The sequence below is a fragment of the Amphiura filiformis genome, chromosome 7 (assembly GCF_039555335.1).
Source record: "Amphiura filiformis chromosome 7, Afil_fr2py, whole genome shotgun sequence".
NCBI lineage: Eukaryota > Metazoa > Echinodermata > Ophiuroidea > Amphilepidida > Amphiuridae > Amphiura > Amphiura filiformis.
The window spans coordinates 4,047,857-4,067,167 of record NC_092634.1 but is presented as its reverse complement, the minus strand read 5'-3'; the positions used below and the strand labels follow the sequence as shown (position 1 = coordinate 4,067,167).

General features: G+C 37.4%; 1 protein-coding gene across 1 annotated transcript in view; it reads right to left on the bottom strand.

The window, feature by feature from the left end:
- Positions 1-4,651: 4,651 nt before the first annotated feature.
- Positions 4,652-19,311, bottom strand: part of LOC140156644 (steroid 17-alpha-hydroxylase/17,20 lyase-like) — a 41,733-nt gene continuing 27,073 nt past the window's right edge. The window contains exons 2-10 of the mRNA XM_072179580.1: positions 18,190-18,387; positions 17,071-17,247; positions 15,244-15,337; positions 12,487-12,645; positions 11,001-11,209; positions 9,959-10,084; positions 7,091-7,330; positions 5,977-6,075; positions 4,652-5,682 (exon numbers count right to left, since the gene is read on the bottom strand). Of these exons, the coding sequence (XP_072035681.1) occupies positions 5,426-5,682; positions 5,977-6,075; positions 7,091-7,330; positions 9,959-10,084; positions 11,001-11,209; positions 12,487-12,645; positions 15,244-15,337; positions 17,071-17,247; positions 18,190-18,340 (1,512 nt within the window). The 5' untranslated portion in view covers positions 18,341-18,387 and the 3' untranslated portion in view covers positions 4,652-5,425. The remainder of the gene's footprint in view (positions 5,683-5,976; positions 6,076-7,090; positions 7,331-9,958; positions 10,085-11,000; positions 11,210-12,486; positions 12,646-15,243; positions 15,338-17,070; positions 17,248-18,189; positions 18,388-19,311) is intronic.

Here is a 19,311-nt window from a genome sequence, read left to right as displayed (position 1 = left end):
CCACCCCTTACAAACCAAAACAGCATGAACGATGCCTGCCCCTCATTTATTATGTTTGCCCCCTCTTTCCCCCACCCCACCCCCAAATGAAAATGTCTAGTTACGCCACTGTGGGTAAGTAATTGTTCGATTTAGTTGTGTTCATTTGAGTTAGTTGAATTTTTTTAAGTAGCTGTTGCTATCATAAGACCTACTCATTTTGAATGATGGTTTTTTTTTAACAACGAATATAATTTAAAAAAAATTCTTTCATCATCATCATCATCATCATCATCATCATCATCATCATCATCATCATCATCATGAAGACCTATATGATACTACCTGTCCCTATCCAAGCTTTAATAGTTTGATACTCGTACTTTTCATAAGTAGGCCTATTACAATATTATTTTAGAGTGCCTATATTATACCAGGTTGGACATCAATTTAATACAATAGAGTAAGGACAAAATTGGTAAAGATATAGTAAATATTTGACACGAAACAATAATGCATGCAGTATTAAAACTGAATTTATGGATAAGATGCATATAATATTGCTATATCTTCTACTTAAATAATTATAAATATTGTACCAACAGATAATTTCATGTGAGATCTGAGAAGACTACTGATATCAGCAGTAGATAGCACGTTGATTGCTTTCCTTTTTAGGGGAATCACAGATTCCTTTCCATTAGGCTTACAGTTTTACCCTTTTTGGGATGCAAAGTAAGAATCACGAGTAAAGCATAGACGTATCATTCATACAAGTTGGACTCATAAAAAGTCAAGTGGAAATAAAATAATACATAAAAGACACAAAAACAGTCACAGTGGCGTAACCAGTGGGGGGGGCAAGCTCCCCCCCCCCCGGACACAAAAAAACTGGGAAGAAGAGCAACAAATTTGGAAGGGAAAAGGGGGGAAGGAGAGAAAAGAGGGAAGAAAAAGGGAAGGAGAAGAGAAAAGGGAAAAAAGAGGGAAGAAGAGAAAGGGAAAGAAGAAAAGAAAAAGGGGAAGAAAAAAGGGAAGGAGAAGAGAAAGGGAAAGAAAGAGGAAGAAGATCTATACTACTTTCATTGTGAAATTGTGTACTCTGAACACTGGATTTTTTAGCTTCTAATATGCCAAAAACCATGAGCTTCAGGGGGCTCCGTTTATCACTTGGCAAGGCAAGCCGCTCGCGATCGCACATAAATAATACAACTTTTGGTCAAAAATTGGGAAATTTTTCAATCTTGCCCCCCGGAAGGTCAGGTCTGGTTACGCCCTGAAAACAGACACAATATTCTTGCATCAAGTTGTGTACGGTATAAGCCCAAGCACAAGACCGCGGGTCTAGGCTAGTCTTTGCGCCGGGAACATTGCGATAATGAGACGGCAACCTTGTTAGTTAGTACGGTAAACCGTGATGACCACAGCTTATGTACATCTACCGCCAACAGCCTATACAATTAAGTCGCTGGTTGAAAGGGACGAGGTTGTCAAGCGTTAAGCCTACAAGGCCACTAAGACTAGGTTAAATTTGCGTTGAAGAAATCCGGCTGGAGTTAAGACTCGGGCCTCGAGAGCGGGCTAGGCTTAGTAGCCTCAAGGCCACCTTAAGACTACGGCTTAATAAGACTCCTGTCGGGAAACTCGCCCTAAAAGGCCTCACAAGCACAATGTTTACTCTCGTATTTAAAAAAGTGAACCAAAATGTACACAAGAGTTAGACCAGGTCTAAAGTTAGTTCCATCAGGAATGGTCCTTTACTCCTTCCTAGAGTAGCTAGCAAATTCTAATGATTTAAATGCAAAGTTCAAAAATAATTAATACAAAATAACTTTTGTAAAGGAAAATGTCCTTTCTCATCCTGGGACTAAATTCCACTTAGACCTGGTCTAACTTTAGACCCAGTCTAACTTGTTTGTGCATACAGACCAAAGAGTTTCATTGCAAGAATAAAATATTCACTCTTTAAAAGAGGCCATATAGGGACAACTCTTTTTGGAGTGGTCCTTTATACGGCTCCTTTCGTTCTCACTTTTTTGGTCCACTGTTTTGCATGAATAAAGTAGATATTTCACAATACTATAGGCTTGGGCGGTTGTTGAAAACAATTGATTGTGATTAATTTGTTTTTTAAATTGATTATTTTCGATATATTGAACATTGTGTGACTGTAATAGGTTGAACATCGTTTGTTGCATAGAATCCCACTATTAAACATTGCTGTGCGTATTTTTAAGTGGAGGAAGATGTGTTTAACAGTTGTTTCGCTTCTTATTCTGGTTGCAGTTTCAGCAAATAGTCGCCAATAATAACCACATATCATTTGAAACATAGCTTAAGGTTACGGAGGGTGAAAATTCCACTCAACTTGTCTTTTGTTTTTTAATTTTTATTTATGAAGTATATGTATATATTAAACATCTCAGAGATGTAGATTGAAAAAATTGTATCAACAAAGTATTTTTTAAATTATTTTTGTGTATCAATATTTGCTCTAGATATCCCACAGCACTAATTCTTTTTTAAAGACAGTTCTTGTTTTAAGGGGACACTACACTAAATCTTTCCGCATTTGGTGTAACTCATGGAAGAAAGAGAAGGTGTGAGGGCTATCATTTTCTTTGGAAGGGGAATCCCAAATATACATGGGGGGCCCGTGGGTTAGATTTTAAAAGGTATGCCAACATTTCCTGTCATCCTCCCCTGGCCCTGCTCTCGGCCAGCCTAACTTTGCCAATGTGGAAACTTTAAATGGCCTAGATATTATGATGCAGATTTGAATGTTTCTGTAGTGTTTCCTAAGCCTTATAAAGATGCACTGTAAATGTTTGCCAAAAACTGCTCCCCCCTCCCCATTCTACCCTCCCCAGGACTCATAATTATTATGCACCTAGTTACTTTATTGTATTTTCACATGTATTTCAATGGGACATTTATTTAGTGATGTGCCCCTTATAGTGATTATTATTCCAGTGCATGAACTGGCAACCCTATCATTTTCATTTGATTGCTAAAATCACTGAAGCATATGCACAGTGGAGCATGAGTATTCAACCAGCACTATACTAGACAAAATCAATAAAATAAGTACTATCACCTTGGCCCTGGCAACACTAACTAGCATTGTAAACAAGTTAGCACATGGTTTGAACATGATAATAGATAGTGTGGAAGTTTTGGCAGAAATTTGTCAATTTCTGCAAGTTTTGTGAAAATCAATTGATACTTCCCATGCAGTAAGGATTATCAGTAGTAATACAGGAGCACTGCACCTGGAATATTATGGGATTGTGAATTGATACTGTGAAATAGCAGAAAATGTGAGTACTTGAAACTAAATGTGTGGATATCTCAGAACTCCATTTTGGACCATTTGGCCTGATATGCTGAGATGAAATAAATTATTTTTAATGTTTCCCGTAGCTGATTCATAAAATTTTGATATGCATGTGTTAGCTGATACTTCAAAGAAATAATGTAGGGAATAATTGTGTCAATATATTGGCACACTAAATTAATATTGTTGTTGCAAAAAAGACGACATTTACCCCATCATTTTCATTGACATTCTGTGAACATGTAAGCTTACTGTTTTAAATCAGGAGGACCTATCGAAAGAATAAATAGGTACATTATTTCATTGGTTTGTTTGTAACACATATGCTTGAAATCGCAATGAAATCGGACCCTCTCCCCATATTTTCCTGGCCTCTTTCCCAAAAAAAATCTCATGCTCATGAAATTGAACACAAATTGAAACACTTACAAAGTACATTTGTGTATGAGCTATGACGTTAAAAGTATTACAATAATAATCATTAGAGTGTCAACTTTAAGATGAAGTATGATTTTTAGGCCTGCCATGTTTATTTTTTGAAAAACAAAATATTTTAGGTGGCTACGTGCAGCCAATTTGCCTACACAAGAGTTCAAAATCCTGTATAACCTTAACAAAACTATTTGCTTAGAAAAACAATTGATTATTCTTGAGAAAGTCAAAATGACAATACTTTGACCAGTGTTTTAAAAAAAATCAAGTACCCGATTAAAATAAATAATCAATTATTTTTTGATTAATCAAAATATCGCCCAAGCCTGCACAATATCCTCAAAACAACTAATGCACATCGGTCCGGCAAAGCAACACTGAAAAGCAAACATTTCTGTTACAAAATGCCACATCATCACAAGAACAAGGAGTTTGAACAGTGTTTGTAATATGATCAGCACCACAAACAGTCTGCAAAGGAGACTATTCTCTGAAATTTGATACAAATTTTCGTAACAAAATGCTCCAAAAATCACACTTCCGGTCCGAATTTTTCTAGCTAAATAAGTAACCATCATGAACGATCATGCAAAGATCGCCGCCTCAAATTACCAGCTCCATTACTCAAACGATGTAGCAAGAGAAAGTAAAAAACAGAGAGAAATCTAGATCATGCCTGTAGCCTAAATTTGCTTGCAAATTGAGCTAAAAACAGTCCTCAAGGTAAACTTTATCAATCTAATGATATACATAAAGTTGCGTTCTTCTTTCGTGTAAAAGAGTGCTCAATCCTATGACGGTGAGCATGTATACATAAAATTAGAAGAAACAAATTTATTATTCCATGCTGATTCACATGAAATAATAAATTTGTTTCTTCTAATTTTATGTAAATCTAATGACACATACTTAAAGTGTGTGTAGCTGAGAGGAAAAACTGTCAATCAATGAAAATTTTGACCTTTCGTATTGAAGATATACATTCCCCAAAACACCCAAAATTACTGTGTAAACCTCACTATATGAGCCCTTCATTGGCTGCAAAATTTATTCTACACTTTCTATTCCTGGCTTCAAGGATGTAAATCTTCAGGAAATTTCCTGATTTCAGGAAATTTTGCTTGGATCTTCTCTGTACAAAGTATAGGGAAATATACATTTTCAGGAAATATTAAAGGAGTTTCAGGAAATTATGTCAGTGCTTGTTTCCATCCCTGCTCCTTCTCACAGTGTAAAATTCACTAGGATCCACAAAAGTATATTTTTAAGGTCAAAATTGTTACACGAGTGACAGAAGTGCCAAATTTGGTACACAGATTTGTATGGACCAAAAGTTAATGAAAAGAAGTGGCTCCAAAAACATAGATCTTACTTTTGCAATTTTGGGCTAAAACCCCAATTTTTGGTCAAAAATAACAATTTATAGCCCCCAAAATGTCCAAAATAAGGTCTACATTTAACCCTAAGGCACTATACTACAACATGCTCAACTATCAGGCCACAGTTCTCTAACCCCAATACATTTGCACATTCATTGAATGACCTTTGATATTAAATTTGGGGACAAAAACTCATACTCGGCAACTTGAGGTCAAATTTTGCGTGATGATTGTTTAATTGAGGTTATTGAACTATGTCATTGGGATGAGGCTATTGTGGTCCACAGTGATTATAAAATCAGAACCTTTTCTTAGCAACAATATCATACTCCAGAAGAGGTCTCACAAAGCCAGAACCCAAGTCTAACTTGAGATCAAACTTTCCCTCCTGCCTAGGTGGTACAGAGAAGGTGTAATGTTGAAACAACCACGAGAACAGAATAAATATCTCTGCTTTGGCAAACGATTCACCAAGACAAACACGGCGTCCGAATGAGAATGGAAGAAATCCTTCGGGATGTTGCCGCACTCCACCAGACTCATCCAGGAAGTGTTCTGAAATGTAAAATAGTTTATATATTAGAATGTGGCCAGCAGTGGCATGGAAAGGGGGCAACTGCCTCCACTGTGAGAAATCTTGCCTCCCTCTTTTTCATCAAATTGTTACCCCTTGAAAGTTGCCTTGCTTTGCTTTGTCCTGATAAAGTCATTTTAGTGGTGGGTCAGTGGGACGATTTGGAAATTTTGCCTCCATTGGCTTGGAGGCCCAGTATGCCCCCTGACCTTGTCCCAAACCTCCAAGAGCATTTGCAACCTGTTCCAACAATTGGGCAAACTGTTTCTACTTACCCGGTTTGAATTTGTTTGGTTCATCCCAGTGCTTCTCATTAAAGTGGATAGCCCATTGGTTCACCACTACCCATGTATCTTTAGGTATCATATAGTTACCTGAAACATAAACAAAGAATTTATTGAATCAAAATTTCCCTCATGACCAGTCATAATTGTTTAAATTTGTTTATTCATTAAATAAGAACTGAGCACACAATAAAACTATTTCATATGAGTTTTGGGCTTCTCATGGACTGAAGCCAATTTCAGCCTAGAATGGTGCATGCTGTCCGAATGCCAGAAATTGCTTCCCCGGATGTGCCAAAAATCTTTGCCCACCCCTTTTGATGTGCCCAAAATCTTTACCCGCCCCCTTTACACCTTTACACATACAAGATTTTGGGTAACCCAAATTGTTGTGTGTAACCCAACTTAAAAACTTAAACTGTCTTATCATATAATGCGAACTCAGCATGCAGGAACTTTTTCATATTTTAATGTGTCCCTAACATTTTCATACACCTTAGGGCATAATTATTGAAACTGTGCCCAAAATATCTGTGCCAAAAATAAATCGCTTGCTCCCTCCTCCTTTTGACATGCCAAAAATTGCTTGTTCCCCCCTCTTTCGACTTGCTAAAAAATGCTTTCCTTTCCCGCCCCTTATGGACTGTCAAAAAATCTTTGCCTCCCTCTATAATTGACCACACTGTGGGTTCACATGATTATTGCACCACCGTACCCCTGATAAGAATTGAAATATGTGACACGATCAAGGGAAATGAGTCGCATGTCGCTAATATTGATTTTGAGATATTGGCAAAGAAAGTATTCAAATTCTTTTGTTTTACATTGTTTTCAGTGATTGATAACATTGCAAAGGAAAGTTGAATCAACATGGGGTTTTCAGTTTCTGAAAGCTCTAAATGTCCTCTTTAGATACCTATGTAAAACTCATTTTCGACCAGAGCCGGCATGTGACTCATTCCCCTTGATCATGTCACATATTTCTGAGTGAGTATACCATATTACTTGGATCTGGAAAAAAATGTTTCTACTTTACAAAAAAAATACTTTAAATTTAAAAAAAATCACTTTTGTTTATAGAAAAATCCCTATAATTATTGCCTACCCAGAGCAACATCTTCCAGAGTAGTATGTGCCACACCCACTGGTGTAACAGAGCTGTACCTCAACGTCTCATACATGCACGCCTCCGTGTACGGTAGCTGGCCACGATCGTCCACACTGGGTGGACGATCTCTTCCAATTACTCTGTCAACTTCTTCAGCTACTTTTTTCTGCATTTCAGGGTATTTCACCATCAGGGCAACAGCCCAGTGAAGGGTGATGGTAGTTGTATTAGTTCCAGCTGAGGAGAGAATAGGGAAAAACTTCCTGTGCTTTTGGCCCCTGAACATGTTTAAAACAAAACTGCCAAATGTTTCAGTAAAAATAAGTGACACAATTGAGAAGAAATGATTCTAATGTTAACACTTAAAGCAGGGACGTAGCCAGCTTTCTTGGTCGGGGGGCAAAATCAAAAAATAATTCCCGGCTTTGCTGAGGGAAAAGATGAAAAAAATCCCAGTTGCATCAGTGGGCTATATAAATATGTAAAGACTGCACATGTTAAGTCTTCAAGCTTCTAAAAAGGGCTTTATTGGGACAAAGTGTGCGCGTATTTTACACTATTTTGGCCCATGATCGGGATGAATTTTGGTTGGAAACTGGCAGCACAGAAGATGCAGTGGGCAAATTTGGGGAGCTTTTATTTCTTCCCCATTATACTTGTGGTTTTTAGGCATTTTGCTCATTTTTGACAATTTTCAGAAATCCCCCTTGAAGTTGCCTTTCCCTCCCCTCCACCTTCCTGGAAAATCCTGACACTGGTCAAAATAAGCTGCTGGGGGCAAGGTTTGATAAAAATGGTCTAATATGGGCAATTTGCCAATAGTAGGTTCAAAGCATCACACAAAAGGGAAAGACATCCCACATGGGGATTGTTAATCCCCTGGACACTATACTGGCCATTTAACAGCATTTCTGATTTGATAACTTGAAATACTCATTTCAGTTGCCAATTATGTCTAGGCTTTAAACTACTTATGGTCAAACTTGTTAACAAGCTTTCAATCGGGGATAACTCTGAATAAAACCTGAGATCTCTAGTTTTAATATAAAAACTTAATTTTTACTGTAATTAAAGCACTTCAGGCTTAGTCTTTCATGTGGTATTTTAGTACACCACAATCATATAGGAAGTAGAAATTCAAGAAAAATTGAGGGAGTCGCTGTGTAGCAAATCACATATTATGACTTGAAACAGATGTTATTACCTCACTAGTTTTTGATCATGCATGGTGCTTGGAGAAACTTTGTAGTCACCTGCTCCACGGTCGAATGAAATGAAATGAAATGAATTATGTAATATGAAAATGTTATAAGTATTAAAATTGTTTAAATTGCGAACAAAATTGAAAATAAGTATTATAAGAAAGGCTTAGGAAAAAGAAGGTTGTTTTCTCAAGTCTCCCTGGCCAACCTGTTGTACCCAAAGGTTAACTTTTCCACCAGGTTTCAAAACAATTCAAGATTATTTACTTAATTGACCTAAGATGTCCTCTTATGACCTTGAAATGATCTTGAAAAATTGCTGTTCATTCATCAAGTTTCATGAAAATCAACCAAATTTCAAAACTTGTGTGAAAATCCAACCACCTTTACTACTTTGACCTATGACCTTCCAAATGTGTCATACAAAGTTAACTTACTCCAAGTTGCATAATTATTGTAGATGTGAGAAAATATCAGGAAAAACCTAATCAAAATGGAACACACATTCACCCCCCCCCCCCCTCCACCTTGTCAATGCTATCATCACACGCATTCTTTAATAGTGCAGAGCTCATCCATACACAATTGACTGACTGTGGTTTATTTAATTTGTATTTCAAAATTGGGGTGTTATACCCCTCTATGGCTTTGAAGCTATCCAACCTGTGGCATGGAGCTCCATGGTTAAGTGCGATGAGGCTCCATAGTTGGTAATGTGTATAATATGCACACTTCCATAGTTTGAATGCTGATGCAAATGCATACACACACCCTGTGGCGTAGCATGGGTCATCATATTGGGGGGGCACCGACCATGATTGGAGGGCATCGGGTCTGATTGGGCGCTCCTATGACGATACGCCACTGACATACACCCACACACTGCAGGAATACACTCTCACAACATTGCCTATGCATGGTGCTAGGGGGGGAAGCAAGGGGGGTAAAATGGGTCATTGGGTGAATGGAGTTAATGAGGAAAATCAAGTTTAAAAGGGTTGCACATACAGAGATAAGTATATGTATACCATTTCCACCCTGATGTGGCGTTAGTGCGCATTTCATTGGGTGCAGCTGAACAAATAGCTGGCATACACACATACATGCGCATGCCACATTGATGCAGACGAAACGGCCTCCTCAATGCATTGACGTCACTGCCAAAACACCAAAACAAGGCAAAAAATGGTATATATATATATAGTGCTCTTACATCAAGATTAAAAGGGCATTTCGTGATCCACAGCCTCATCCCCCCACTTTTCTAAAAAAAATTCAGATTTTTATATCACTGGAAACCTCTGACTACATAATGTTTATGTACAAAATATTTCTTGCAGATTAATTTGTTCAGCAAAGATATCGTGAAATTTGAATTTCGTTTTGGCGTTCTGGTATACCAGAACGAAATTACAACACATTGTCTATGGAGCAGTGTAATACACATAATCATGCATAACACACAAACGCAAAATCGGAATCAACTGAAATTTTGTGGAAAAGCTTTTTTCGTGGATATCTATGGGAATAAGCTTTTTTCGTGGATATCTACTGAAAAATATCATAAAAAGAGGATGCTAGGATCACAAAATACTCCTTTAATATGAATGCATATCACTATCACTCAAGAATTACAAACTTGTCTGAATGACAGTATTTATACCTTGGAAGAGGTCACTAACTGTTTGAAGTAGGTGTGTCTCAGTGAGTGAGTCAACTTTAGCTGATCCTTCAGCGATAGCATTCTCTTGTTCCTTCATCAAGCAGTCTATCAAATCTTTAACGTTTTCTGTGGAGAGACAGTAAATTGTCATTAAGATCAGTACACATGGGGTATGTATTCTGGACCTAAATCATTTCCTCAGAGCAAAGATCACCATATAATAAAATCAACAAATGGCCACGTAAGTTTCTGAACTAGAGAAAATCCTTCCTGTCAGATCATCACCAGTCTGTTCTGTTACCAGGGTGAGGGCTGGAGGGGTCTGGGATCACTTAATTGTATTCTGAAGTAGATATCATGAACTTTCAAAACGAACCCTAAACAAGTATTTTCCCATAGTTTCTATAATACCTTAAGGTTGGTCGTAACTCTGGAATTATGGAAAATTTTGGACCTCATAACTGCTAAATTGTTGGTCTAAAGTAATTTAAAAGTATACATATTTAGAATGGCAAAGACTTGACAAATCCATCGGTGAGATCAAATGCTTAGTTTTGGAGTAAATCCCTCAAAAATTTATTTTGAACCAAATGTTTTCGGGCAACATAACAAAATCAATTCTTCATTAAAATTTTTAATTAATTTTTGAAAACAAGATATAAATCTGGAAAACATTTTGTTTCATTTTTTTTTTAATTTCTACCAACTTTGATAAATTTTCACTAAAAATGGTTGAAAAATGCTAAATTTTACAAAAATAATAATAACAAATGCCCAAATTTCAACCATTTTTGGTGTACAAATTGCACAGAACTGATTAATTCAATACAGATGCCAGAGGGAATGTGAATTTTAAGGGGGAAATCCGAATTGTTTGTGGTCTTGAGGGAAAATCAGATTTTTTTATTTGAACCATGTGGAGGCAATGTTAAGTTTTAAATGGAGAAATCAATGGGGATCCAAAAATTTTGAGATGATGCGAGGGGAAATGCAAAATTTGTTGTCAGTTTGTTTGGTCAAAACTCCCAATTAGGCCACTTACCAGGATCATAGGCTTCTCTGTGAGCCTTCATTTCTTTACCAAGCTCCATATGCCATGAATCTGCTATTTTCATGACTCCTTTAGTTCTTGGATCAGGGAAGTGCTTCAGGATTGGTATAAAGTCTGCGGGTACTCCATTACCAAGTGCTCTCACCATGTCTTTGTTGAAGTCTATCCAAAACTGTAGTTTTGGATCCCCATAGGAGTAACTAAGTAAAGAAATAATTTAAAATAATTATTATAATAATCCAGGGGAAGTGCTCAACTTTGGTTTGGGAGAGGATGTGTGGCTAGGACTCCAAAAAACTACCAAACTTTAAACCAAATTTGACAAACAAAAACACCCAAAATTATACCAATTTTTGAAAAATTTTGCTTCATAATGATGAAAAATTTGCACTTTTTCAAGAAAATTTTGAAAAAACTCCCATTCTTAAACCAAATTTTAAAGACATTGCGTGTCATCAATAAACCAAAATAGATACAGTTCTAATCTTAGCCACATGACTGACATTGCATCCAGAATCTGCAGCACATCCCCTTCCCCCCTCCCAGAATAATAATTCATAAATAAATTTATCCCTTGCATAAACTTGTGTCTTGACTAGCAAGTGTAGCTCATTAACCCATTGTGATGAAGAGGCTCAACGGAGATATTGGCCAAGTGGGGATCTTGTTGCAGGGTGTTAGCTAGTCATCTGTCCACCCATCATTTTGGATGGGCAGTTTGCTCCCGGGACAGGCAAAATTAATGACATACACCAAATTATACCAATAATGCTTTAATGTGAACTCAAAAGAAGACCAGACTAATAAACCATGCCTGTTTGAACTGACTGAACACCCAGAAGGGGCAGAGGTCTGGTTTATGTTTTCTGGGTGAAAGTTTGGACAGGGAGTTTTGGTGAAAAATGATGGGCACTTGTCAAATCCCAGCTAAGACCCCGTCTTCTTGTGTCTCCCATCCAAATTAAGGTTAGAATCTATATAAATACATTAAGATTTCATACTAAATATAATTAAATTTGATATCCATTGATACCTAATTTGAAGGGTTTCATTCAAAAACAGCAAATGTAGGCATTAGAATAAAGTTCGATAGCAAAAAGTACCAGTTCCAAGGCCCGCAGAAGTGCTAAACCTGCAAAAACAACAAGGATCAATGGAAATACAAAAGTGCACTAGGGCAAGTGATGAAAATCACTGTGCACATAAAAAACACAATAAACCAAACAACCAATGTAGCCACAAAAACATGCAAAATTTGATGGCCAAAAATTGCCAATTCCAGACCCCACAGAAGTGTCAGGAAAACAGTACAAAAGTACACTGGAAGTGATGAAAATCACTGTACACATACATAGCTGGCAAGCAAAACTACACAGACAGTAAAAGCACAATGTTTTGAGCAGATTTTTAACAAGTGTGTGGGGCTTCAGCCCCCAAAGCACCCCCTCTGGACATGCCACTGATACCCTATACTTACTCATGTCCAAAACACATGGTTGCTAAGATATTATATACGGCAACTCCTAGGGCCTCCTTTGGATCAAATGCCTTTCCTTCAGTTTCATCAAGAGCCCTGCTTAACTTGGGTAAAACATTGTGTACTAGCTGATCCAGACGCTTTCCTGACGCAAAATGCCTGTATTGAAAATGTTAACACAATGGTATAAATACAATTTCAGTCAAATTTTAATTTGGTTATATTCATTGCAAAAAATTATGAAATGATATTAGTTATACCTATCAGAAAGGTTTTCTGGTCATTTTAAGCTGAAATAATGAGGTAAAATGAAAGAAAATCTTAAATGCTTAACTGTGGTATTCTGTGTTGGATTTAATGTCTCAATTAAACAATCAATTCAAAATTATTTTTAAGCCACAAACAATGGCATCTTGTATAAAATTGTCAAGGGTGTGGGGGCTTGAAAATTATTAAGGGTGCCACTGAAAATTGTTAAGAGCTGGGATAGGAACATTTGCACAGTATTTGTTGTGGGATATGAGAGCACATCAGACATATCGAATTGTATTCTGAATATGTGGAATGTCCTTCTGATATCAAATCATTTTAATTTTTTGAAATTGGCGATATAATAATAATTGATATTTGTTTTTATTTTTCACATTTAACAGTCCACAAAGTAAAATTTATAAATCTAATGATATGCACCTAAAGTGTATCAAGCTGGAAGGACCATTTAAAAATTTTGACATTTCATATTGAAGATACACATTTTTAGGTGTTTGGGGAAAAAAATCTGCAATTTCAACACAAAAGCTCAAAATTTTCAAATGATCGTCGGCTTTTCTTCCCAGCTACATACACTTTAAGCAAATATCATTAGATTTATAAATTTTACTTCGAGGAATGTTAGATGTCAAAAATATCTATCTATATAAATAAAAGGAAGTCGCTAAATCTTGTCCAGAAGCAGTCTCCGAAATGCTTTCACTTTCAGCTCTGATTTATTCGTACATTGATCGGGTACATATTGCCATTAAACCATCTGACGTTCATTTTGCAAAACTATTCAGTCACTATGGAAATAACAAAAAAATGTTCGGTTGCTAGGCCGTTGAGGTCAATAACCTTATGGTTCAGTTCATGACAGCAAACGCGTCAAATCCAACACGCGCGTAAGTGGCGAGTCACGCACCTCGCGCGCACACACACCATGGTTTCACGCGCAATGCGGCGCATGGTATGGACGCATTTAATGTTGGCTTACCGCGCGTGAGGCCTCACGTATGTTTGTCTGGGTGTGTTTGTCTGCAATGCGCGTGCGCCACGCCGCTCAGCGGCAGGGTAGTATGAAACCAGCTTAACTGCTTCTCTGAGACAGTGGCGGATCCAGGAATTTGGAAGGGGGTGGGGCACACTCGGAAGTTTTTTGCCGCCACCTTTGCCACGAAGCACCATTGTGTCGCTACTGCTTCAGCCGGCTGTGTCCCTCAGAATTGGAAACTGGGTCAAAGCAAAGGCCTTGAAGCCATTTCTGGGGATCATTGGGTGTAAGCTGATGAAAAGGGGGGGGTTATTGGTGACAGATTTGCAAAAAGTCCACTTTCAGATGGAATGTTAAAATATAGCTAACAGAGTCGTTCAACTGTTCAGTATAGCCCTAAAAGATTAAATGATATGGGGTGGGTGAGCCCACTTTAGTGGAACTTGAAAGTCCACATTTATTAAATTCTGCGACCCCTGCAAATAAATCCTGGCTATAATGTAGACCTAGCTATTAACATGGGCTCGCTTAAAATGTTTTGCTGCTTTTCTAGCAACCTCTTCTAACATTAATGTTTTATGTTTGTTGGGATAAAGTTAAAGATCAACCATTTTGTCACAAGCTGTTTCAAAAGAAATCTGAGGGATTGAGTGAGTAACAACATTATCACAGGTCTGGATATTCACTTAAAGTTATTTAGCTTCTTTAATATGACAAGAGCTAACATTATGATTATCGAGCTAACATGGTCATTACTATACTGGATGAATAATCTTCACCAAGACACCATGATTATCATCATCACCGTTTACCATGTTTATACTAACCACTCCCGTGTACTAACCGCTCCCGTTTACTCAACTAGCGGGGACCCGCGCAAAGCGCGGGTCTCCCGCTAGTTTCTAATAATTTGCCATAAAATTTATATTGTATTATATCACAAATTTCAAAAAATTAAAATTATTTCACATCAGAAGGATATTCCACGTATTCACAATATAATTTGTATATGTAATATATAATATAATATATGTCTGATGTGCTCTCATGACCCACAAAAATACTGTGTAAATGTTGCTATCTCAGCCCTTAAGGGAGGCCTGCAAAGATTTAATACCTTGTGGGTGATTGATTGACTGATTGACTGACCTGATGGCACTGTATACAATCTTGGGATGAAGTTTCCACCTGGGACAATATGAGTTACCCGATTGATTGATTGATTGATTGATTGATTGATGTGACTGACCTGATGGCACTGTATGCAATCTTGCGATGACCTTTCCACCTGGGAAAATGTGAATTACCTGACTGATTGATTGATTGATTGATTGATTGATTGAATCATTGATTGATTGACTAACTTGGTGGCACTGTATGCAATCTTGCGATGAATTTTCCACCTGGGACAATACGAGTTACCTGACTGACTGATTGATTGATTGATTGATTGATTGATTGATTGATTGATTGATTGATTGATTGATTGATTGATTGATTGATTGACTAACCTGATGGCACTGTGTGCAATCTTGCGATGAAGTTTCCACCTGGGACAATATGAGGCACCTGTGATATCATTGAAGCCTTGAGAGACATACTCAACTACAAAAAAAACAAGAATTCTATAATCATGTATAATACTTAGACATAAAATATTCAAGCATTTGAGATGGCAATCTATCAAGTGACTCATCTGTTAGGCATACTCTCTATAAAAGTTGACAATAATGATCTGTGTGCTGGCAATTGACAATTTGCATAATCATCTCAAAATGAGGTTATACCTGCAAAGTGCTTGTTGTGTATGCGTACACCTTTGGATTACATACCAAATAGTTGCAACTTTTTAACTCTGGCATTCCCGGTGGGCATCAATCCTGGGGGGGACATCCTCAAATTTTAGATGGGGGCACAATATTAAATGTCCCCAACACATTTTAGCACTAGACAATAAGCTTTAAAAATATATAATAGCATCAATACTTTTCAAGATATGGATAATTTTGTACATGATACCTTGATATTTTTGCCAAATTGCTATTCTGAGTAATGGGGCAATTAGTTTCCTGCCTTACACAGAATTGAATAGGAATTCTCATAGTTCAACTATTATTTATTGATTAAATAAGCTTAAATAAATCTCTTTTTAATAAGTAATTTCAAGGATTTGAAAGTCCACTTAGTCCCACCAGAGAAGATGAGAAAAGAGGAGATCGCTCGAACATATAATCCGATTACCCACAGTTAACCTCTATTCACTTTTCTTTGTTTGGGGTACTTAAAACACCACTTGAAACTTCCTTTGTGGTAATCTGTTCATCCGCCACATGCTCGTCCGATTTGGTAGTTCTCTCTAGTGGAGAAAATATTCCACACACGGAAGTACATCGTTAAAGTCCCAATTTTGCAGTCAAATCATGCTTTTTTGTTAACAAAAATAATACTAACCAGGGTGACCATGATTTTTAAACGAGTGAAAAAGCATTATATATATCGCAACTCCCATTAAAAAAAAAAAAAAAATTGTTAAGTTATGGAAAGTCAAGCATAATTAATTTTCCAGTCAAATTAATATAAGGTCAAAGGAAAACAAATTTAAATGATAACTATTTGAATATTTGCGGCAGTTTACGGAAACATAAAACCAGTGTAATCAGTAATTCAAACTCGTGTCAGTTTCTCCATATACTCCCGCTTTGTGTCCAAACGTGTCCAAAAATGTTATTTGGATCCAAAATGAGGGTCTTTTTCACAGGGATCTCGGGTCAAACTTAGCAGCCAGTCATGCCAAACAATACAGAAATTATATTTCGCGGTCAACTGACGTAACAAATTGATATCCGAGCATGCGTCGTTTAGAGATAGACAGTCGTGACTCGCAAAGCCACTTATCGTATTAGTTGATCAATCGGATTAGATCATTGTTTCCATCAATAGGCGGATGCACACATTATTTATTTGATGTGGGCAGCGAGCGACCTCCTCTTTTATCATCTTCTCTGGTCCCACAGTGAAATACCATGAAATTAAGAATTCCAAAAATTGATTTTTTTATGGGAATGTCATCTTTAAAGGCCTATAACTCAAAAACATGTCTGGAGACTTGTTCCAGGTTTTGTTGAAGCTGGTCACAAATGTTCATCAAAAGGCTTCGATTGGGGCCTCATTTTGAAAAAAAATCCAACTTATTGGGGGAGGAGTGGCACGTCCCACTCATACATCTCCTTGTATCGTGTTAGACCCACATCTTGAGGTTTGTTCTTCTATAACCAGTAACAGAATGGAAAAAGAACCTGACTACACCCCTAGCTGTTACCATGGTTACTAGTTCTCACCTGTAAACGCTTTTATCCTTCCAGCAAATTCTACAGGCTTCTTCAAAAAGGCATCCTTAGCTAGCTCAAGATTATTTAGGACAATACACCAGTTACTGCCTATCTTTATGGAAAATATGTCACCATACTTTTTGGCAATCGTGTTGAATTCTTCATGTAAAGGCCCCTTTGTCAATTCTGAAAAATATAAGACATTACACTTTGTTAAGCATATGAGCAAGAATCAATACATGACCCCGTTTACACAGAGAGAACTCAACTTCAATTGCGATAACAAGTTCAGATTGCGACTAAGGATTAGCATAAATTATTTCTTAACAGGGTGCAGGGTGTTTAAAAGGTAGTCGACTTCAAAACAAATTGTGAATTCGATTTTAATGCCATCACTGGCTCATGCTTCAAATAACCATTATGAAGTCAACTTCTAATTACATGTTCGTTTACACTGCAAAAGTCGAGTTTGAAGTCCACTTTGAATTCGACAAATGTTGCTCCGGGTCGTCATTTGAAGTCGACTTCTGTTTACACACAAATGAAGTCGAGTTCAAAGTCGATTAAAGTCGACTTCGGGCTCTGTGTAAACAGGATCAATGATTGCAGGGGGAATAGTTAATTTCGCAGAAAAAAATAGCAACAATTTTGTAAGGGAATAATTCAGTATTTGCACATAAAATGGTATCGTATCGAGACTTGCACGGAAAATGTCTATTTTCATGCGGATGTGCCCAAAGCTTTGACAACATTTCTTTGATTTAATCATCTTAGATATACAAGAACTGTTAAAAGATAATCATCTTCGTGTGCAGAGAAGGGTCATACAAATGTTCAACAGGAGATAGGGGTCATAAAAACAATTCAAAAAGGGGGTTATATCGACCCTACTTTCAATGAAAATGACACCCCTTAGCCCTTCATGTAGACCGGCACAGGGCTGTAGCAAGGTTATAAAATATGGGCGGTCGCCGGTCATCACAAATGTGGGGCGGCCAAAATTCAAATATATGCACAAATTAAGATAAAGATAAAGAAAGACAACAATTTTATCAAAAAATGGGCAGCCACGGCCTCCCCGGTCGAGCCCGCTTGCTACGGCCCTGGACCTGCAAATAAGAAGATTACCAAATATATTGCCCACAATGGGTAGCGCAACTGGTCCTGGAGGAAGTCCTGCAGGTCTGCTCACATTCTTGTACCATGCATAAATCAGGAATGAGACTACTAGTAAAATGATGGTTGATGTGTTCAACGATGAGATCAAATATTCCAACATGGTGTCAAGATTCTTACTGCTATTGGTGAAGAACAATCAATATTTCTCTGGAAAAGGAACAACATTACAGCAAACATTAAGAACAATAAACAACATACAATTTCAGACTATATTAATTGTCTTCTGCAGACCTATTTGCTTTGCCTGTTAACAACCTGGTTGACTTTGTGTTGTGATCATGGTTCCGATCACAGTTAATATGTTCCAGTTGACCTGGCAACGATCGATTTTGACGTCACACTATGACAGCGAATATGTATACCCTTGCAGTATTGAATTTAACAAAAAAGTATGGTGCTCCTGCCTTTGGCATGAACTAACATTCACCCCCTACCAAACTTCATCACAAAATTGGTTAATAAAATTTCTTTCAAAAAGGAATGGGCCACCCACGGAACATGTTGTGTGCCAGTACATGAGGTGCTGCTAACTGAGGAGGTTTGGGGTGTGATCATCTACATGGGCATATGCCTGCCAGATGGCATGAACATGGGTGCCAATTTTCATATAGGTTCATGGAATTGACAAAAAAGTTGTCATTATATTAAAATGGCCTTAAAAATTGATTTCATGATGTAAAGAGACATCTTTTACACAAGCATGTGCATCCGATTGAGATTGGAGTGACTGACCGGGGTACACAAGCACCATAGCAGATCAATACATTTTTCCCCATATTGATTCCCATAGCTCTGTAGGAATCTCATCAAATCATGTGATTCCCCATTGTTCATCTGGTGTAGTACATATTCTACATTTTGACCTGAGGTGTGGCGATTCATCTTCTATCCTATATATCATGGTTGTATTTTTGCCAATGGCCTTTGGCTTCATATAGCTTTGCACCATATTCCTCCAATCTGTCTTTTCTGTCCTTATATTCAGGAAGATCCAGCCATTTTCATCATTGTGCGCATATCGCTTGCTTGCTAGGTCCAAATGGAGATTTTACAATACCCAGTTGCATATGG